Source organism: Chiloscyllium plagiosum, unplaced genomic scaffold (genome assembly GCF_037043375.1).
Source record: "Chiloscyllium plagiosum isolate Xiang-an unplaced genomic scaffold, Cpla_swu_hap1 HiC_scaffold_19, whole genome shotgun sequence".
In the NCBI taxonomy this organism is placed as follows: domain Eukaryota; kingdom Metazoa; phylum Chordata; class Chondrichthyes; order Orectolobiformes; family Hemiscylliidae; genus Chiloscyllium; species Chiloscyllium plagiosum.
In genome coordinates, this window is record NW_028270157.1 from 53804903 (window position 1) to 53828426 (window position 23524).

Below are 23524 nucleotides of genomic sequence, written 5' to 3' on the forward strand. Positions count from 1 at the left end.
TGCCAACGCCACACTCCCAGCGCCTTCCCCTACCACTGCAGGAAGTGCAAAACATCTTCCCCCTCACCTCCATCAAAGACCCAAAGGATTGTTTCACATCCAACAGAAATTTATCTGTACCTCCACCAATGTCATCTACTGTATCCATTGCACATGATGTAGTCTCCTCTACATCAGGAAGACAGGACGCATACTTACAGATCGTTTCAGAGAACATCTCTGGGACACCACAAAAACCAACCTCACCGCCCCATGGCTGAACACTTCAACTCCCCCTCCCACTCTGTCAAGGACATGCAGGTCCTGGGCCTCCTCCGTCGCCAAACCCTTACCACCGGACACCTGGAGGAAGAACAACTTATATTCTGCCTTGGGACCCTCCTATCACACAAGATCAATGTGGATTTCAACGGTTTCCTCATTTCCCCTCCCCCCACATTATCCCAGTCCCAAGCCTCCAATGCGGCACCCCCTTCCTGACATGTCCATCACCTTTCCCATCTATCCGCTCCACCCTCCTCTCTGACCTATTACCTTCTCCCTCACCTTCATCTACCTATCGCCTTCCCAACTATCTTCCCCCACAACCCCAACCCCCCCCGCTCCAATCTATCTCTCAGCACCCCCCTATACCCAACCCACCCCCCCCCCCCCCACCCCAACCCACAAGCCTCACTCCTGATGAAGGTCTTATAGCCGAAAAATCAATTTTTCTGTTCTGTGGATGCTACCTGACCTGCTGTGCTTTTCCAGAAACACACTCGACTCTGATCTCCAGCATCTGCAGTCCTCACTTTCTACATACCTGTGGTTGTTGGAGGTCAGTCATCTCAGCTCCAGGAGTGCCTCAGGCTACTGTCCTAAGCCCAGCCTTCTTCAGCTACTTCATCATTGACCTTCCCACCATCATAAGGCCAAAAATGGGTGATGGGTTAGCAAGGTATTCGCTGTCATGCCAAATTTGCTTAACTGCCTGAGGAAGAAGAGACGTTGTTGGGCCTTTGTAACCAATGTGTCCACATGAAGAGTCCAACAAAGCTTGTTGTGGATGGCCATTCCCAGGAGCTTGACATTCTCCCACGTTCCACCACTGTGCTGTTAATGTGTAGGGGGGCATCAGAAACATCCCACTGAAAGTCAATAATGAGTTCCTTGGTTTTGCCGGCATTGAGAGCTAGGTTGTTCTCAGTGCACCATTTTTCCAGGTCTTCCACCTCCCGTCTGTAGTCTGTTTCGTTGCCATCTGAGATTTGACAGACTATGGTGTTGTCATCAGCAAACCTATAAATGGCGTTAGTCTGGTATTTGGTGACGCAGTCATGGGTATACAGTGAGTACAGTAGGGGGCTGTGTACGCACCCCTAGGAGTTCCAGTGTTGAGTGTTAGTGAAGATGAAATATTGTCCCCAATCTTCACTGATTGTGGCCTGTGTGTTAGGAGTAGGGTTTATCCCTAGATCACTAAGTTTATAATCAGTCTCAAGGCGATAATTATGTTGAAGGCTGAACTGTAGTCAATGAGTAGGATTCTTATGTAGCTGTTCTTGGTGTCAAGATGTTCTAGGGAGGAGTGAAGGGCAAGTGATTTGGCATCTGACGTGGATCTGTTGGTCCGATACGCAAATTGGAGAGGGTCAAGAGTAGTGGGGAGGCTGGAGTTAATTAATGACATGACCAGCCTTTCAAACCACTTCATGACCATCGATGTTAGAGCCACTGGGCGGTCATCATGGAGACATGTTGCATGAGCCTCCTTAGTCACAGGGATGGCTATCTTGAAACAGGCAGGGAGAGTGGCCTGCTGCTGGGAGATGTTGACAATGTCCAAGAAGATCTCTGCCAGTTGATCTGCGCATGCTCTGAGTGCACGGCCTGGTACTGCGTCTGGTCCCATCGCTTTACTTGAATTACCAGAAGAAAAACTGATCTGACCTCTGATGCAGTGGCTGTTGGGATAGGTTCGTCAGGACTTGTCGGAATAGGTGTTACCTTTCTGCTGAAATTCTGCTCAAAGCATAGAAGGCGTTGAGACGATCTGGGAGGGATGTGACATCATCTGTTATCTTGCATTGTATCTTTTTAGAACCTGTGATGTCATTCAATCCTTGCCATAGTTGCCGGGTGTCTGTCTGGGTCTCTAGTTTGGATCGGTATTGGTCCTTGGCTGTCTTAATGGCTTTGTGAAGATCATACTTGGATTACTTATATTTGAGTGGGTCTCCTGATCTGAAGGGCTCATGCCTGGTTTTTAGCAGGCCCACAAATGATGAAAATGTCCTGCAAATGATGAAAATAATTAAGAAACATTATGCCTATCCTCACAGTCTGCCTACCCCTTATTTTTAAACTGTGTCCTCTGGTTCGGGACTCACCCATCAACAGAAACATGCTTCCTGCCTCCAGAGTGTCCAATCCTTTAATAATGGTATGACTGTGATTGATATCTTGATGTTTGGTTGAAAATTTGAATAACTATCATGCTTGCATATTGTCTTGGTTGGAAAGAAACTTATAAAATGCACTCAAATTTAAAATATTAATTATGAAACAAATTAACCATTTTCCCAATCAGTGACTGCACATTAATGTCACTGTCTCACTTACACAACTTCCCACATACGAGTGACTTGTCATCAAGCCTGATTACCAGGGGTGAAACATATTCCAATAGATGGCTATCAGCCATTTTTACAGCTGTAATTCAGATAGTTCCATTGACACCAAAACCACAAGAGAAAAAGCCTGAACAGTTTCTGAATGCTTACAGTAACCCAGAGATTGAACAAAAGGTGTAAATCTAACTGCCATCTATTTGCCATTGTAGAGACTATACACTAATTATATTCAGCATTCTTAAAAAAATATAAATTGCTTCTTCCTTGCTGAGATGCAGTTTCAGTGACAGTACTGTCTATAATACTGACAACATCAACTGGTAGAAAGGCATTATATATGTAGGTTACCCTGGCTCCTCTAAATAAAGATTACTGCCAGACTCTACTCTCATTATCAAGAAGGTAAATAGATATATTAGTTTTACTATGAAGGTTTAGTAAGAGCCCATCAGTGCACTGCAATGACTGTACACTCAATTATCAGCTGAGGCACCTTGTTCTTCAATCATGTACCGATCTGAAAACCTTAAAATAGCCGACATTGATTCCTTTCATTTGCCTGATTGGCAGACTGCACCATCGGTGTTGTCAAGGGTCTATGTGGAGAAGAACATAGCAACACCGTGGGAATAATTAGAGTTGCTAACAATGCTTGCTCTCTGATTTAAGTAACTGTAAGGACTGGCAGAACCCATTTATCCACAAACTGCTACTCATCAAAAAAACCTCAGGCCTAGTTAGTTCATGTAAAACTTTTCTCACTGTACTGGTGTGCCAACTAAGCCAGTGGGTGGAATTTAATCTGACTGATGAGGGTTTAGCCTGCCAGCTGGAGAGTCGGTGAGAATTCAATGCCATCGTTTGTGGGGAAGGCCCTCCACATTAAGTGTCGTGCAAACATGTAAGTGGCCAATAATGTGTCGTACCCAGGACCAAGGAGAGCCGCAGGGCAATCAGCAGATCTGGCAGATCCTCCTTGCTATTAGCACTACAAAGGAACAGCGTGACCGTGTATGACACAGGCCATGGCGTAACTTAGTAACTAATTGTTGAATTTCTTCTCACATAAATGGCTATTCAACTGTGGGATTGTATACCACTTTAGCATTATCAATATGTTTGGAAATGAAAACCGATACAGTCTTTGATTCTGTGCACTCTTGTTCTGTTGTAAACTTATGCAAACATTCAGTGTTGTCTAACAAAGAAGATATATCTATTGGGGTATTACAGGTCTCAGTCCTTAGGCCCCAACTATTTACAATCTATATTAATGGTTTGGAAACAGAAATTGATGTAAACAATTTGCAAATGATACTGAAATAGGTTGGGAAAATAAGTTCAATGAAGAAATAAGAATGTACAAATGAATATGGATAGGTTATGTAAGTTAGCCAAAATTTGGTAGATGGAGTTTAACATGGAAAAGAATGAGATTATCCAATTTTGGCTGGAAAAATAAAAAGAAAACTTACCTAAATGGAGAGAAACTTCAGAGTGCTTTGCAACAGCGGGATCTTTGTGTCCTCATGTATAAATTGCAGAAATGTAGAATGCAGGTACAGCAGGGATTAAGGAGGGCAAATGAAATGTTGATATTTATTGCTAAAAGCATAGAATATAAAAGTAGTGAAGAGTTGCTGCACTTGTACAAGGCAGAAGTGAGATTATATGTAGAATCTTGTGTACAATTTTGGCCCTCTTACTTGAGGAGGGAATGTAGTTACATTGGAGGCAGTCCTAACAGATGTATATAAGATGCTGATGAGGATTGACAAAGTGAACATACAATGGATGCTTTCCCTTGTGAGCAAGTTCGAATGAGAGGTCATAATTTTAGACAAAGGAGTAGCAGTTTTAAGACAGAGATGAGGAGGAGTTACTTTTCGAAAGGGTCGTGAAATTGTGGAATTCACTTCCCAAGAATGTGGTGGCTGCTGGAACATTGAGTACATTTAAGGAGGAGATAGACAGATTTTAATTAATAATGGGTTGAAGGGTTACGGACAGTAGGCAGGAAAGTGGAGTTGAGGATGACATGAGATCATCCATGATGGTATTACATAATGGTGTACGCTCAAGAAACTGAATTGCCTCCTCCTTCTCTTAATTCTTATCTTCTTATGTGTTTATGTATTTAAAGTCCTTCGCCTTCTGCAATAGACAGTAGGTGCAGGAGTAGGCCATTCTGCCCTTCGAGCCAGCACCACTATTCATTATGATCATGGCTGGTCATCCTCAATCAGTATCCTGTTCCTGCCTTATCCCCATAACCCTTGATTCCACTATCCCTAAGAGCTCTATCCAACTCTTTCTTGAATGTATCCAGAGACTTGGCCTCCACAGCCTTCTGGGACAGAGCATTCCATACACCCACCACTCTCTGAGTGAAGAAGTTTCTCCTCAACTCTGTTTTAAGTGGCCTACCCCCTATTTTTAAACTGTGTCCTCTGGTTCGGGACTCACCCATCAGCAGAAACATGCTTCCTGCCTCCAGAGTGTCCAATCCTTTAATAATCTTATACGTCTCAATCAGATCCCCTCTCAGCCTTCTAAACTCAAGCATATACAAGCCCAGTCGCTCCAATCTTTCAGCGAAAAATAGTCCCGCCATTCCAGGAATTGACTTTGTGAACCTACGCTGCACTCCCTCAATAGCCAGAATGTCTTTCCTCAAATTTGGAGACCAAAACTGCGCACAATATTCCAGGTGCGGCCTCACCAGGGCCCTGTACAGCTGCAGAAGGACCTCTTTGCTTCTATACTCAATTCCTCTTGTTATGAAGGCCAGCATGCTATTAGCTTTCTACTGCTAGGCAGTTTTTCAGTTTTCCTCCCATTCCTATGTAGTTGGATTGCTGGACCAGCTTTGACCTACCTTAGCCTGCAACTATAGCACTGAGCTTCACTTCCATCGCTTCTGTTTCCCTGAGTCTGCTCACCATCGCCACCACGTAGTAAGATTCAAGTAAGTGAATATTAAGTTGCCATATTGAATGTCATTATTTACAAGTGATAGTAAAAGAGGGCATCTTTGGAACATCAACAACCCAATCTGTAGCCTGGTCTGGCATATTGCTCACTCTACCATTACCATCAGGCAAGGAGCTCTATTTGTTTCAATGAAATCCATTTCATAACTGGCACAAAGGAAGATGGTCGTGGTGAGTGAAGGTCAATCATCTCAGCTGCAAGCAATCTCTGTAAGAGTTCCTCATGGTAGCATTCTAAACCCAACCATCTTCCCGCCATCATAAGGTCAGAAGTGAGGATGTTTGCTGATGACTGCACATTGTTCAGCACCATTCACAACTTCTCAGATTACTAAAGCAATTGGTATCCAAATATATCAAAAGAAAAACTGGACAGTATCCAGGCTTGGGCTGTCAAGTAGACAATAGCATTTGTGCCACACAATTGCCAGGAAATAACCATCAAAATGAAGACAGAATCTAAGCATTACCTATTGACATCAATGACATTACCTTTGCTAAATGTCCTCATTATCAATATTCTGGGGGTTACCATTGACCAGAAACTGAATTGGACGAACAATGTAAATATTGTGGCTACAACAGCAGGTCAAGGGCTAGGAGTCCTGTAGTGAGTAATTCACCCCTGTCTCCCAGTGCCTGTCCACCATTTACAAGGCACAAGTCAGGAGGGTGATCGAATTCTTTCCATTTGCCTGGATGATTGTGGCTCCAACTTCCTTCAAGAGGTTTGACACTCTCCAGGGCAAAGTAGCCTAACCACCACCTTCAATATTCACTCTGTCCACCACTGATCTACATTGGCAGCAGTATGTACAACCTACAAGATGTACTGTAGTAACACACCAATGCTCTCTCAACAATACCATCTGAACTCATCCAGAGGTACAAGGGAAGCAGATGCATGGGAACACAAACAAATTCAAATTCCCTTCAAGTCACAGACAATCCTGACTTTGGAAGTACATTGCCAATTCTTCATTGTTGCTGGCTTAACATCCTGGAACTCACTAGTTAATGGTACTATGGGTCTCCCACATGCCAAGGACTGCACAGACTCAGGAAGGTAACTCACCATCATCTTCTCATGGGCAAGTTGGGATGGGCAATAAAGGCTAATCCAGCCAGCAATTCCCACATCTCATGAACAAATGAATAAAAAATCATTTTTTGCTATGCAAGTGTTTACATTGTGTACTTTAAAGAAGTTTCCATGTCAAAGCAAATAGACTTGCATTTATTATTACAGCTTCTCTGAATTTATGACATCTAATGCAGTTACTGACAGTTAAATTATTTTGAACTACGTCATTGATGTACTGAAGGAAATCCGGTGGCAAATTTGCACACAGCCAAGTCCCCTGAACAACAATGAGATAATAACCCGATAATTTGTTTTCACAATGTAGTTAAAGGATTAGTATTGATCAGGATTCCCTGTTCTTCTTCAAAGTATTGCAATGGAATCTTTTATGTCCATTTGAGATGCCGCAGTATGGCTTTCCAATAATTAGCATGTAGTAAAGATCACATCTATGTTGTTGCGAGAGGCAAATCCACTCCCATGTCAATGAACAACAAAAGGTCCCAGTTGTATGTGATCTTACGTCAGCCTGACACAGTTCCTTACACACATGCTCGGTAGCTATTATTAGATTAAAGGTATCGTTAACTCTTTACTCCACACAGCACTCCCTCAGTATTGCAGTGATGTGCCAGCTATGTTTTATGCTCAAATCTCTGAACACACATGCACCCGCACACTTTCTGATTAAGGGGCAATGTGCTATGACTGAGTGATGCCTAACGTCAAGATCAGAATTTCAACAGACTGCAACACTTTGTGAATTCAGTTCCTAAGCTGATCCATTCTCAAGATTGGAGGAGTTCTCATTTAAGAATCTTGGTCCAATTGCAGTTCAGTGTCCACTGAAAACATTTGTTTCTGCATGAATGTAATGGATTCGCTCATTATTTTGAAAAGTTTGAAATAGCTAAAACAGATTGACCTTTTCCAGTTCATGCTGTAATAAGCAGCTGGTATATGTAGTGCTGCCACAAATGGGTTAAAGCGATCAAAGGCTTAAACAAGCAATTCCTCTCTCTCCAGCTGCTGCCTGATCCACTGAGAGTTTTCAATATCGTGCTATGTTTTTATTTCTTGAGATAAACTCCAATTTTCAGTTTCAATGTGTAATTATGATATCTTCAATAGATCATAAAATGGAACTTTTCTCTTTGTAATCGTGTCCCTGGACAATGCTTGACGAACAGCAAAAAGAATGATGGCTGGCCATGTTGGCAGACTCTGTTAAGGGGATAACTCTGTAGCAACAGTCACATGAAAGCAAATTGAAAAATGATCAGCTTGTGCCTGCAGTCCATCACCGTGGCAACAGTCATCTTTCTGTTGCTTACAACAGCAGGTAGGAAGCTTAATATGATTCATGAACATGTGATGATTTTTATAAAGGTTGAAGTGAGTCATCGAATGGAAAGACAGGTGGAAGAGAGACAGAGAGGAGAGCAATAAATTATAACATCCACAAAAATCTTTGAATTTTCATAACCATCCAAGAAAGGGTTAACCTAATTTTTAATCGTTGAGAATACAGGGTGGGTTGGACAGGAGGGAATTGGCTATGACATTTAGGTATTAACTCCATTTGAGGTCCATAGCATTTTAAGGATATATTTATTTTTTAAAACAATAGAAATTAATAGGCTATTGTTAAAAAAAAGTAATAAAGTGCCCCAGCTTAGAAAATCCAATACCTGAGGAGCATTGTACCCTGGGCTGGAGTACAAGCTAATGCCTGCATTTCTGGAGAGTTGGTGGACTGTCCATTGCTCCACATTGAGGAAGGAAAGGTTACTAAGGATCACAGGAGGTCCAAGTAAAGGAGGTGCAGAGGATGGAAACACTGTAACTGCAACTGGAAAGGTGCTATCACATTCCCTCAGCCATAATGCCATAAAGTCTTTAATATGTGCGAGTAAGCATTTTAAGTAGAAATCAGGCGCAGAATGAGCTGATGGAAGACCATTCCCAACATAGGTTTCACTTCCATTATCAAGGAGCTGTCTTGCACTAAATACAGGTTAAATTGACTATTTAAGTTCAAGACCCCATGTTGGTCATTGTTAGTACCTTGCAACACTGTTGAAAATTGTCCCCCAGACTTTTGTTTTAACAACATATGATAGCACCAAATGCTGATTAATAATATTGCTCAAATCATTTAGTGTTCGTGGAGTCAGCAGTATGACCAGTGAGAATGTCTGATCTGAGGAAGTGCACTTAAATCATTGTCTCACCTTGAGGAAGAGCTTTGGACCCGACATAATTGTGCAAGAATGAACAGATGTTGCACATATTAATATCCATAGTATGACAGGGAAGAACAGCTAGTGTTGAGGTGATTGATGGAAGAAAGAATAAGTGTATCATTAAGCGAACAATTTCTGGAACGTGGAGGTGGTAAGATTATGTTATACTGCTGGAGATGACAGAGAAAGGAGGAATAAATATGTAGGTCAGTGGGTAAGTAGGTGACAACAAGCAAGTCCTCACAGGCCTGAACACGATAAACAAGTTACTATTGTCTCAGTATTCGATAAGCAAATAGTTTTATAGGAAATTGTTATGGAAGGTCAAGTTGAATAATAGCCACAGAATATTTAGTATCACTTTAACAGGCACCTAATGATGTACAGTTTTTTTGCTTCCTTTAAACAGTAACCTCAGCACATTTCCGTGTTTGTGAGCCTTACGCAGATGTCAAAGGGCGCTACCACTTTGGCTTCCATTGTCCTCGTCTTTCGGACAGCAAAAGCTACATGCTGTGTTGTCATCACAACAGTACGACCTTTAAGTATTGCTGCAATGAGACAGAATTTCAGGCAGTCATGCAGCTCAACATGACGGGACAGGCAGAGGGCTACATGCACAAGTAAGTACTGTAGTTCCTGCATTCAGTGAGCTTGATTAGATCCTGATTAAAATGCATGAAACATTAGAGATAGGAACCATGTGTTTTTTTTACATGCAGGAGATTAAGTACAAAACATGGAATAGTTGTGGAAAATCAATGCAGCCACAAAATGAGTCAAAATGAGTTAGTGGGGACCTAGGTTGACGTGGGCTTGGAAAGAAACAAAGGCTACTATTAAAAAGTGCAATCTTGTGAACACCTCTCCTGCAACAGCAAATCAAATTTGGATTCCATTGTTATATCATCCCTCAAAAATTTGATTCAACAGATTTGATCCCTGATCTGTATTGACATCACTTTGGTAACAGGAAGGGTACTTCTGCATTTTACCGGTAATATAACTAAAACATTAGCCAGCTTTTCCGTTCATGATTTGATATCTCTTGTTTGAAAGTGATGTTATACTAGGTGTATATCAGCTCCATTGTGATAATTGCCTCAGTATTGAATTAGTTAACATCCACATGTGAAGAATGGATGGTTGGATGATGGCTGCTGGTTTCTGGGGAATCATATTTCAGCATGAGCTGCAATCTTTAGCAAAAAATATTGATCCAAAATTTGGCAAATTGGGAAATATTTCCAGTTAAGTGCACATCAAAATAATTGAATTAACCTGTTTTACACATCCAAGTGGAATGAATAAGAGAAACGTTTAATAGGATACCAATTTTTTCTTCAATTTACTCCCAATTTAAAACAAAATTGGCTGATCTGTTTTGTTTCAGAAATTTAAAATTCTCAATATATTCATCTTAAGGTTCACTGTGAAGTTTGCTTTGTCTTCCCTGCTCTCTAAAGATCTTTCCAGTGGTGATAATTTGGTTCAAATCTGAATTATTCTTTTCTATTTCCTTATTTAACCCAAAAATGAGAAAATAAATGATATTTTACCAAATAAAATATACTTTTCAGGATGATAATAAAGGCATCCATTACTTATCTGGATTTTAAAAGTGTACCTTAGAGTTTTATATCAAACTGTAATTTCTTTTGAAGGTTTTGCTTTTTAAATGCAATGCTATGTGGCCTGACAATCGACTTACTCACTAGCTCACTTGCTAAATAATATGAATTTGAAAAGCATCGGGTGTACTCACTGAGATGAAGCTGAAGTAATTTTGAACTTTAAGTGGTGTTTAAGGGCCTCTCTTGGTAATAATAATATATGATTTTTCAAATGAGATTTTCTTTCCTAAAGACAGTTCTTAACTTTAAAGCAGTTTTTAAGTTTAACATCCTTTTGCCTAATCTCACCTCATGCTTCTCTGAGGCCTGTGTAGCTACAAGGAAACCATAACTTAGCCAGGGATCAGACATCAGAAATAACCTCTCCATGACTGAAGTGCATGGTCATAATTGGACTGACAGGCATTGAGTTTTCCTTGTCTCATACGTTCCTGGCAGCAGAATGTTGTCAATTATACTCTTAACATGTCCTCAGCATTCAAAAAGCAAAAAATGGCATTTCTGTGAAACATCTTTCAAATGGTTTGGTTGAACAGTGATATCAAGTGTTTTCTTAATGTATTTACTAAGTGCACTGATTAAAGAGATGGCACACAACTGATTTGCAAGATGTTTGAATCTGAGAGGTAAGGCAAGTACTCAGGTTACGTGAAAGTTCATATTAATATTCTCATATCTTTCTCGACCCATTGCCAGTGAGTAATCAGCAAACGTAGTCAGGGACATGAGTGAATATCTCAGTTAGATTAAAACTCATATGCTCAGCAAAAGGAGGAACTGTGAAGATGTTCTATCAGAAGCACTGAGAACTTGAAGTTACCCTAAGGGAAAAAGCAAGTCTTTTTGGAGTGGTTCTGATTAGTAGAGGACAAAAACAAAGGCAGATGAGGAGGCTTCTTTATTACACAGGGATTTATGATCTGGAACATAGCTCCTGAAAGAGTGCTGGAAGCAGGTTTAGAAATAGTTTTCAAAAAGGAATTGGATAAACATATAGAAAGAAGAAATTTGTAGGTAAATTCATAGATACGCATATGGGTACTCAATAGGGTGGAGACAAACTATTATACATAGTTCCTTGAACAACCTTGAAGGGCTTTTGCCCGAAACGTCGATTTTTCTGCTCCTCAGAAGCTGCCTGATGCTGTGCTTTTCCAGCACCACCCTAATCTTGACTAGAATTGGGATATGCTGGCCATGACCTCATGGGTAGTTGGAGAGTGAATATTATTTGACAACCCATTGTTTTTGTTTATTGTAATCGTCTACTTTCTCTTCAGATCAGGACAAGCAGCAAGGATGCTGAAGGACCAAAATCCAGTGTGGGTCCCTTCCTTTCACTCTCTCAAACTAGCTTGTAAATTGTTTGAACTGCTTAAAGACCACCTTTCTTTTTTTTTGCATTGTGGATTGAAAGTAGGAAACGATACTGCTTTAAGACCAAAGAAGCTGTATAAGAAGATATTTGCAAATTAAACGCAAGTTACTGGAGAACATTGTGAGTTGTCTATACAATGCTGCATTGTTGGAGCACTGAGGGAGAAACTCAGACAAATCAACATGATTTGTGTGTTCAGGGAAGTTCTAAAAAAATTAGTCTTATGCTTAGCTTTTCAATTGATACCATTTGTTGTGTGCTCAGGAGAACTCAGCACAGTAACAAATTCTGCCTGGTACAACTGCAGTTTAACACAGACCCCACGGGTGGGAATGAAATTAGAAGAAGACAGAAGCCCCACAAAGTTGCAGCATCAATATCTCCCACTCTCTGTTCCCTTGCTCTGGAAAAACTGCGCTATCTGGCTCTTGTCAAAAAAAAAATAGGGAAAAACTACTGAAAGAAAAGCATCTGAATGGGTTTATGAATAGGAAGGGTTTAGAGGGATATGGGCCAAATGCTGGCAAATGGGATGAGGTTAGCATATCTGATCTGCATGGACGAGTTGGACCGAAATGTCTGTTTCCGTGCAGTTTATGAGTCTATGACTAGTATGCACAGGTAAATAAAGACATCTGGGTCCAATAAAGTAACCAGTGAAATTAAAATATGATCCTTGATGTGGGAAGGAAAGAAGGAAGAAAAAGAATTGTGGAATTGATCCATCTAATTTTGGATTTTAAACTGGTGATATAAAACTGTGTTCCTCTGACTTTCATTCCACCTCCATGGGTGTGTTCATCGGTTTTTCTTTTTGCCTGTGTGTATGTGCAGTTAAAAAGGGTAAAATTTAGATTATATAAATTAGAAATCCTGGCATTTTACTGTTCTTGCTTAAATTATAAAGTTCTAAACTACAAATTCATCTGACTTGCCTTTATGCCATTGATTAAAACACAGTTTGATTATAATAAATCCTTACAGTGTGAAAGCAGGCCATTGGCTCATAGGTCTACACCTCCCAAAAAAGCATTCCACCCAGGCCCATCCCATCCATGTAATCCTACAATTGTCATGGTTAATCCACCTAAACCTGGACACAATAGGCAATTCAGCATGGCTGATCCATCTAACCTGTACATCTTTCGACTGTGGGAGGAAACAGAACACCTGGAGGAAACCCACGCAGACATGGGGAGAATGTGTAAACTCCACACAGACAGTTGCCCAAAGATGGAATTGAACTCAGGTCCCTATCTCTGCGAGGCAGTAGTGCTAACCACTGAGCCACCGTGCATAGTTAATAACAATATTCAATGACAAAAAAACTGGTGCTTATAATCTTATAACCTGAATTAGACAGTTAGGAAGAATTGGGCGATTTGATGGTTTAATCAAATTTTCACATTTGTGACATCTCTGGGAGTAGACAGCCTTGATTTACAACATGCTATTCCAGTGAGCTGTGACACTGTGTCTGCTGACTGAGACTCCAGGCGCCGCAGACAGAGTTTTTTAAAGGAAATAAGCTCCAGAAAAACAGATAAGCCATCCTCTGCATCTTTAAACCACCAAATGATAGCAGGGAGACAGTCAAATTCATTCTGAAGACAGTTCAGCCACCAACCTCCATAAACTGTGTACCTCTTTAATACTATTGGACTCTAAGTTGCTTAATCCATCGTCTCCACTCTGTAATTTACTCATGTGTTTGGGAGTTTCAGTGTTTTTTTATTACTTTACATATGAGGTAGGTGTGCCAGTGTTGGGTAGGAGTGGACAAAATCAGAAGTCACATGACACCAGATTATAGTCCAACAGGTTTATTTGAAATCACAAGCTTCCGGGGTGCTGCTCCTTCATCAGATGAATTTTACATAGATCAGGTTAAGTAAAATAACATCTATCCTCTTTGTTATTATAAGTCCAGAAAATCTATTCAATTCATTTTTAATGATCACAGTCCATATTCATTTGAACACTTCCAGCATTGGCATGAATATCCATTTTAAGAAAACCTTATTGTGGTTAAATGAGGAAAGGTGAAAGCAGGAAGCTACTTGACTCTTCCTTAGCCTTTTCTAACAGTACAAATGTCTATAGAAAACCTACAGAAATTAAGGGTAAGATTGGTAAACTATGAAATAATTGCTGGAAATGTTAAATGTCAAAGACATTACAACTTTACCAGTTTCTGCAAAGATGACAAAATTCCCTCTAAGCCACCATCTATCTAATCACTTATGAAAACATACACAGGTGACACTTTAGGGCATCCAAGTGCACCAGATGTTTTCTTTGGCATATGGATTGTTTTTAAACAATGTCATAGATAACTTGTTTTTCTACAGACTGTTCCCCACTCCCAATATATGCAGCAAAACATTTAAATTGACTGTAATAATGGTTGAAAAGAATTAGGTGGGTATTCTCTAAGGAGCGAGGGAAAGTACACAGAGTCCAAATGGGGAATTGAAACAACAAAGAAAGCACAGAAAGGGAGGTGGTACAGCGAAGGGAAATGGGTAGGAAATTCCAGAAGAATAAAGTGTCAAGATTGTGCAAGTCCTTGCAAGCAGCAAAGTTGAGGAACAGATAAATCAATTGTAAAAAGCATCCATTTTTCTATCAGAAGGTGATCATTGTATAGGTGCGCAATGCACTCACAAAGAAATATATTGGTTCTGCGATGTTGATTTTATAATTAATGTCTCAGCCGTTTAGTGACGATAGTGGATGAATGTTCTACTGAGCACTTTGAATTGTTCCTTTGTGGTGATCCATGGAAATGAGATAAAGATGACTAAGGAAATCACCGGTCACTGTTAGTGAACACTTGATTCATATGTGGCATTTAGATTGTGACCTTTATGCTTACACAACTGTTGAAATCAGCAGCGCTAGGGTTTCACATGATGGCTAAGGAAGATTGAGTTCTGTAACTGCTCAATCAGATTCATATCTTATCAGACAATCAAATTATTTTCCAATTTCCCACAAGAAAATCTGCTGTTGTTTTATCACTAGCAAAAGGAAGCCACCTTGAAGAGGAAAATCAACCTTCAGTTAGGTCCTTATTCTTTCTTAGTACTGTTGATTTAAATGGAAGACACTTGTCAGGAAATGGTGATGTAGTGGGTTACAATAATTTCCCTTTCCCCAAACAGAGTTTAATACACTCAGCAGTTTTAACCCTATCCTTCCAACTGAAATCTGACAGGTAAATGATTAAAATTAAAACATTGCTTATCTGCCTTAGGAAAGTTGAGAGCTGGTAGGTTGCATTTTATCCTGTAAATTGGTATCAAGGTCACCTGCCCAAAGCCAATGGATTCTTTTCAGCAAATGTACAGTGCCAATGAAGTCATTAGAACCTGACACCATTTTTTTTCACCAAATGGAAAATTGCAACTGAGGCTGAGGACTAGAGGCATCGGCTCTGATTCCAACTCTGTCTGCTGACATAGATCTAGCCAAACCCAACAAAGACAGCTCCACATTCATCTGTGAAGAGGCAGCCTTTCATCAGTTAATGAGGCAACGGAGGTTAGTGGTGAAGTGAAGGGGGGTGTGGGGGTGGTCCACAAGAGAGGTGTTTTGGATGGAATTCTCACCCCCATGTTCCCTTTTTAAGATCACTGCTCTCCTGAGTCAGCAGTTTGACACATCTATCATTCCGCTGCAGACCAGCTTGGTGGAGATCAGTGGTGCATTGTGAGGTCACAGATAAAGTACCTGTCAACTAGTTTAAGGTAGCAGACTTGTTGGGATTCCAATTCTGTATGGCTTTGCTCGTCACCTGTGTGGGAACATTTATGAGCCTTCCCTTAAGCTCCATAATGGTTGTCATCACTGTACCACAGTTATTCTCTCAATTCCCTCCTTCATTATTCCTATAGCAATCACGTTGGATTACTGCATTCTATCTGTTATTATGAAGCAAGTGTGTGGCACTTCCGGCAGTCCTTGGCTAAGCTGCAGATGTGTTCGCAGGTGTTCTCCCTCTCAACAAGAGCTTCCCTGGATTCAGCATTTACACCCACCTGATCAGAGCTCAGAAAGGATTGAGCCTCCTGTTGCAAACTTCCCATAGCATCGTCTCTCAATGCATTCTCGTGCTCATTCATAAATTGGACTAACTGTCCAAGTGGACCCAGCAATATGTGACTGTCTGTGTTTGTGCATTGTTAAATGTCCAGTAACTGTATGCTCAGAATGAATGAGTTTCTTTGAGGAATCATCATCATACATTATCATCATGGATGTCCTGCAGCACTTGCTGTGTGTATGAAAACCATGGAAGACAAATGAAAAGAGTATGATTTGATCAACCTAAGGTCTTGTGTGTATTGGAAGGATATATAACCCTGTACCCAGCTATTTCTCCCCCATTTCTGACAGAGATGGGTATAGATATCCCACATATCTCCAGGGTAGCCTTATCCAGGTCTATGAGATTGTTTATTTCTGGTGGTGCACCTCCAGCCTCCTACAAGAGATGAAATGGAATAGTCTTGAGTGAGTAAAGGTGAGGACATCGCTGATGGATAAAGTGCATTTAGTAAGAATGACCACAAAGCAAATGTGCCAAACTGTAGACCAGTCGAGGTGCTCGTTAACAATGGATCGATGAACGGGGAAATAATGAAGTGAATGGGCAGTGTAGCCTGAGAGCTGCTGCAAGGTGAGTGGGTGTGAGGGTGGACATGGTGAGGAACCTTGGCAAGACAAAGTGAAGTGTAAGAAATTTAAATTATCATATTTCAGTAAATCAACAAATATCCGCATTTCCTGCTCTGTTCAGGCCATGAATATTCTTGATGTTGTTCATTGTTTATAAAATTGCATTGTTACTATCGTCTCACTTGATAATATTTTTGTTTCAGTAACTACAGTGCACTGATTGGAGTATGGATTTATGGTTTTTTTGTCCTAATCCTGCTTGTACTGGACCTTCTCTACTACTCTGCCATGAATTATGAGATCTGTCAATTTTACTTGTCTAAGTGGGGAATCCGAGGCAGCTGGCTGAAGCAGGATGAGGGCCAGTGGAACAGTTCTACTCAGGCCCAGGCCCAGACTCAGGCCCAGGCACAGGCCCAGGCCCAGACTCCAGCCCAGCCCCAGTCCCAGGCTCCAGCTCCAGCTCCATCACCATGGCCTATGCAGATGTTGAAGGCAGATGCTCCGAGTCCAGTCTTGATGTCTTTTCAAAGTTCAACTGCATGGTGAGTAAACATAGTTTCCGTGTTTTACTTTTGGAAAACAGCCCCCTTCCTAATGTCCTGCTATATTATAAATTCTTAAAGATCTGTGAAAAGTGTATATTTCATTCCCCAGATGGATAGGACAGTTGCTCTTCCCCTTTTGTGGCTAACTTCTCTCAAGTACCTACTTTTAAAAAATGAACAGCAATAAATCAGATCTCCCAATCTAAATCTGGATGGAAATCAACTGCAAATAATCCATTAATCTAACACCAAATTAAATAGATGAAGCATCAATTTGTTTTTAAATGGTGCAACTTTAAAGCAAACACAATTAGGTAGGTCCTGAATATTTTTGAACCAGATAAAAGCAGGCCTTAGGAAAAAAAGAGAAGCTGTTGTTTGAACAGCACTAAAATATCATTTTGCAAATATCCATACCAAAGGTGACAGGCACTATGATGAGATTTCATTTTAAAGCTGAGTGATTCTTCTCAAACATTTCTGGATCATTGAGTAAAGAGTTTAATTCTCATTGAGCTGTCTCAATTTGGAGATTCCATGTTGCCTGGATATACATTCACTTCTTAATCACAAGGTACCCAGAGATTGTGAGCACGTGCCTTCTGTTAACACTTTGGTGTGACACTAATGTGACACTATTGATCTCTGCCTAAGGTGACCTCTTTCCCATGCAGCTTTCAGACTTTGGCTTCGAAAGGTTTTCCTTTTTTGATCAAGTACCAAACACACGACCTAATGCCACACTGTGTCACCCCAACACTGAGTGTGTTTAGACTGGCTAAATAATGACCGGAGGACACACACATCATCCTTGGCAGACTCTTTGAGCTTGGCAAGACCAATAGCAGGTTCAACCAGCCGCTATTGCAGGCAAGGGAGAGAAAGAATGCCTCTAAAATGCTTTTACAAATTTTGAAAAAAAAATGGTCTCAGCCATTCTGTGGTGGGGTCTACAGAAAGGCAGTCTCAAAATCAGCCTGGGATACAGAGTTTACAGGGAAAGGACAGGCAAGTGGACATGACGAGTGTAGGATCAGCTACAATCCTATTGATTGCCCGAGCAGGCTCAAGCGGCCAAACAGCCTACTCCTGTTCCTATTTCCTGTGCTCCAACACAAGCCCCCAACTCTGCCACAGAGAGGTTACCTCCAGGCAGATGGCCAAGCAGCTATTTTGTCCCTAATCCGAACTCGGGGAAATGGTCTGCAAAGGGAACAGTGGCAGCAAACTTGCATTCCAGTGCGTTCATGGTCCAGTGAAAAGAAAGTGGAAGTGAGAGAGAATTAGGCCCCTGTCAGACCAAATACCATAGAGAGTTGCCATCCATGACAGTAGATCTGATAACAAAGTTAGATTTGGACCCTGAGAGAATGGACAGCAGCAAGTTCGAGCAAGTGAGGGGAGCAGAGAAATAGAGGTCATAGTTGCCACACTGGTTGTTCCCAATGAAAACGTCATGAGAAGCTCAGAGGTCAGAAGGAGCTGAACAATCCAGGTGCAGGCAAAATAGTGGAAATGGGTGAAAAGACTTGTATGTGGGGAAAGGACTCCTGGCCGTGGAATTGGATGAAGGCATTGGAAGAAAAGCTCAGGGTCCTGTCCTAGGTTGGAAGGAAATGAAACTAAGGCCTTTGCGAAGGGGAAATCCTTTGGGGTCAGAGAGGGGAAGGTCAGTGGCCATATAGCTTGGAATGAGATTTGGAGCACGTGTGGGATGAGTGAAAGATGAAGGGCAAGAAAAATCCAGAAAAATGTTTATACCACATGAGTTAATGAAAGTTCACACCTGAAAGGATGTTGTTAAAATGTTGCATGTAGTGGAGGATAAAGTGATACATTGGATTGGGACAGCTTTGGGATAGAGTGAGTTGGAATTGCTGAAGAGAGACAGAGATCAAGGACATACCCATGGTTACGCATGATGTTGAATGTGGATCCTAGGAGACTGCAAAAATAGCAGTTCAAGGAGCTCTGAAATTTGAAAATATGTGAGGAACCAAACTGGAGTTTTCTCACAAGACTTGTGAAATAAAGCAGAGCCACAGACATATGCTAAAGAAAGGGATGTGGCTGTGAAAGTGAGGTTGGTAGATTTCTGACAAAACATGAAAAGGAGACTAGAAATTAATGAAGTCAAAACAAACAGAAATTCTGTAAAAGAGAAAAACTGCTTTAAGGTAGGCATTCCTACAGAGAAATGGCAGTGAATTAAGCAGTGACACAAAGTTTAAACTGGAACTATGAAATACAAATACAAAATAATGGAAATATTTAAAAAGTATGACAGCAGATGTAGAGAGAGAAACTGAATCAACCTTTCAGGTCAATGACATTCCATTAGAATGGAAGAAGTTATGAATCGTTGTTGAGCTAATAAAGGGAGAGACAGTCTGTAGAAGAATAAAAAGGATGATTGTGAGATTAAATGATGAATATTTCATGGTGCAATACCAAAGAAAATGACAAGGAAAAAAAATCAAAAGATGTGTCTAGAAGAGATATGAATGGTAGGATAACTGTTGTTTGTTCACAATGTAAATGGTGTACACGGTGGCTCAGTGATTAGCACAGCTGCCTCATAATGCCAGGGACCCGGGTTCGATTCCAGCCTCGGCTGACTGTCTGTGTGGAGTTTGCACATTCTCCCCGTGTCTGCGTGGGTTTCCTCTGGGTGCTCCCACAATCCGAAGATGTGCAGGTTGGGAGGATTGGCCATGGGAAATGCAGGCTTCCAGGGAAAGGGTGGGGGGTGGTGAGCCTGGGTGGGATGCTGTTCGGAGGATGGGTGTGGACTTGTGGAGCTGAATGACCTGTTTCCACACTATAGAGATTCTATGATCTGAAGGAAGTAACAAAGAAACAAGAGGAGGGGAAAAAAAACACAAACCAGCAAAGAAACCTGGGGACAGAGGCTTTGATGTAACCTTGTAGGACTAAAATTGAGAAGGCTTTAAAATGCTCAGTTAGAAGATTAGCTGCTGATTAAGGACGGATAAGTCAGAGTGCACACACGATGGAGAGTTAAAATGGTAGGTTACTGGAAATTCAGAGTCATTTAGTGGACAGTGCGCTCCCATAGTCTGTGTTTGGTCTCTTCTTTGTACAGGAGATCACCTCATAAGCAGCAGATACAATGTACTAAATTTAATGAAACATATTTTAATTGGGAATAAGTGTTTCAGACTTGGTTGCTGAAAAGGAAAGGTCTTGCACTTCTTATCCTTGGATAGGGAGAGACCATAGGAAATGGAGGGGATGTTGGGGACAACTGCAGACACAAGGTGTTGCAGAAGGAATAATCTCTTCAAAATGCTTTTAGTACCAAATATTTACTTATTCATAACAAGTTTTTAAAAATGTATACATTTACAATGAATCACGGATGCAGATTTCCATTTAATCATATCTGCTTATTGTGCTCTGTAAACTCTGCCTTTGTTCAGATGGAATGAAGTCAGCAATGATTAAAGCTTTAATTTTCCATTTCTGTTCTCTTGCTTTCTGCATCCATCTTTTTCTCTGAAAGTGCAGATTTCTCACAGAGACTCCACTCAACACAACCCAACAGGAACATAGTTAAGGAGCGATTTTACAGCCAATGAACCCTGCTGCCTTGAGGAATAAATCAAGCAGCGTTTGCATATTTTAATGAAAGCAGACAAATTAAATAAACCTGCTTTCAATTATACACATATGCTCCCAGTAAACAAAACAAAAATATATATTCCAAAAAAGAATTTGCAATTCACACTCGTGTGGTTAGCACATGTCATCTTCACTAAAAAGATAGATAAAATGAACGAGAGAGCTTATGGGGAAAGTCTCAGTGTCTAGCTGGCACCATTTCTTTCCCTTGACACAGAAGAGTACACTTTTACTGAGAAAACTATAAATTATACACAATTTAAAAAAATATTTTATTGCATTCATAAAACACTGAGCAAATCTCCAATGCAGTAATTGCCACTTTACTACCATTTTAAAAAGTTGAGCTTTACAGAACAGAGTAAAATTTAATTTAAAATTAAATATACATTTCAGCTTAAAATAGAAAGATGATCTTTTAATCAAAGCACAAGTCTGTGGAATGTTTTGTGCTATAAACTAATAGATCAAGGTCCACTGCTTTGAACAATAGTAACTTACCAGCAGGGCACCTGTATATAGAGGATAAAAACACAGGCCTGGCATGATATTCAATCTGCCTTTGGTCTGTACCATTTGTCTGTAATCAATTGGAGTAATGGCGCCAGACTTTTATCTCCCCGTGGAAGGATGAATCAGATGGCGAAATACAGAGCATAGTTTTTTTTGCTGGAAAAATGATAAAAGGCCTTCCTGACCCTGAATCATTTTCATGTGGTCTTTTTGTGAGTCAGGAAGACCTTGTATATATAATACACACATGTTCATTTCAAGGTGGAGTTCTCCATTACGAGCATTGAACAACATTGGAATTCCTCCCACACATTTTTTTTGTCTGCTGATGTGGGTGTTGGAAACGTGGTTTGAAAGACTTCATAAAGTGCAATTCCTTGGTGAGCTCATGATCAGTGGAGTAAGGCTGCTGAGAAGTTGAGAACATTCTGACAGATGACGTTAAAATGTGTTGAAAGCTGTAAAGATACATTAAATCTCACATTGACCATCATTGTGCAAGTTATGTACTACTTTTCAATGCATTACAGCATTGAAGAAAGTGTTATTATATATTAAAAGGTAAAGGTGCCCTATCAATGTCTGCTTTCATGGCACGTGTTAAGATGTAAATCAATTGAAAGACCTAGCTGTTTAAACAAAACATTTTTAAAAGTTGGAAAATGTCTCTGCCCCAAACCTCTCCATTCATTAACAGGCATTTCATTTTGAAATATAAGTGAGACACCACTTTGTTCTGAGATTTTCAAGCAGTGTAGCTAAGAACTTATATTACAACAACCGTAGCAATTATGAATGCTTAGCTGGATTTCAAGCACTTCTAGTGACTTTACCTCAACACATTGTTGAAACAAGAATGATTGAAACTACAAGAGGTTATAATGACAGAATGTACCTTTGGGAAGGTTTTTTCCCCTGACGTAACCAATAGGTATTTAAAGGAATGCTGTTTTTTTGTATTGGAATAGTTATCATCAGTATCAATGAAAATGTGTTTAAATTTGAGGTTTATTAGATTTTTAGAGGTTAGCTTTACTTCCTTATACTTTACAATACAGATTGGAGGAAAGGAAGGACAGGAACATCTCTTTTTGGGATGCATGTTTGTAATTTTCTTTCTCACTCCCACTGATGTACCATAATTTTAAAAATCATTCTCATTGCCTTGGCACAGCTCATGACCACTGTATATAGTACATGCCAGATAAGAGGCTATGAGGATATATGCTGAAAATGTGTTGCTGGAAAAGCGTAGCAGGTCAGGCAGCATCCACGGAACAGGAGAATCAACGTTTCGGGCATAAGCCCTTCTTCAGGAATCCTATGAGGATACACGGGCAGTATGGAGGTGGCATTAGGAATCTGAAGGAGCATGGGATAGCTTAAAGGGAGCATGGAGGAGGTGGGAGGTGATGTTTAAGGGGCTGTTAAAAGTTGCTAGGAGCTGAGCTGCTGTATTGAAAAACTGAGATGAACGTTCAAACTGGCCCACCTCGCCAGTCACACTCCTCAACCTCCCCTGCAACCTGACATTTGTGGGAAAGACAAAAATCCTGAGCAAATTCACGTGAGCTGGGTGTACATTTTGAAAGATGCAAAATGCACAGTCTGGGTTTTCCCAAGCTCACAAAAATACCTGGATCCTCTTTTAAAAATAGAAATGTAATGTTTATTTCGTAAGTGGGATTGGCAAAATTGGGACGGCACGGTGGCTCAGTAGTTAGCACTGCTGTCTCACAGCGCCAGGGACACAGGTTTGATTCCACTCTCAGGCAATTGTCTGTGTGGAATTTGCACCTTCTCCCCGTGTCTGCATAGGTTTGCTCTAGATGCTCCGATCTTCTTCCACAGTCCAAAGATGGGCAGGTTAGGTCGATTAGCCATGGGAAATGCAGGGTTACAGGGTAGGGGAGTGGCTCAGGGCAAAATGTTCCTAGGAGGGTTGGTGTGGACTTGATTGGCTGAATGGCCTGCTTCCTCACTGTAGGGATTCTGTAAAGTGAAAAATTATGGTACATCAGTGGGAGTGAGAAAGAAAATTACAAACATGCATCCCAAAAAGAGATGTTCCTGTCCTTCCTTTCCTCCAATCTGTATTGTAAAGTATAAGGAAAGCCATAAGCAAGACAAATCACAGTTTAAATGGAAAGTCAGTTTGATGCTTAATGTCCTTACCCTGAACTGC

General features: G+C 40.7%; 1 protein-coding gene across 5 annotated transcripts in view; it reads left to right on the top strand.

The window, feature by feature from the left end:
• Positions 1-23524, top strand: part of LOC122559554 (protein shisa-like-1) — a 162072-nt gene that overhangs the window by 132949 nt on the left and 5599 nt on the right. For 2 of the 5 annotated variants that reach the window (XM_087997391.1, XM_087997392.1), the window contains 3 exons: positions 7824-8034; positions 9348-9561; positions 16837-17182. In XM_087997391.1, coding sequence (XP_087853517.1) covers positions 7968-8034; positions 9348-9561; positions 16837-17182 — 627 coding nt within the window. In that variant the 5' untranslated portion in view covers positions 7824-7967. Of the gene's footprint in view, positions 1-7823; positions 8035-9347; positions 9562-16836; positions 17183-23524 lie in introns of those variants that run through there. The other 3 variants (XM_087997393.1, XM_087997394.1, XM_043709214.2) reach the window with 2 other exon arrangements.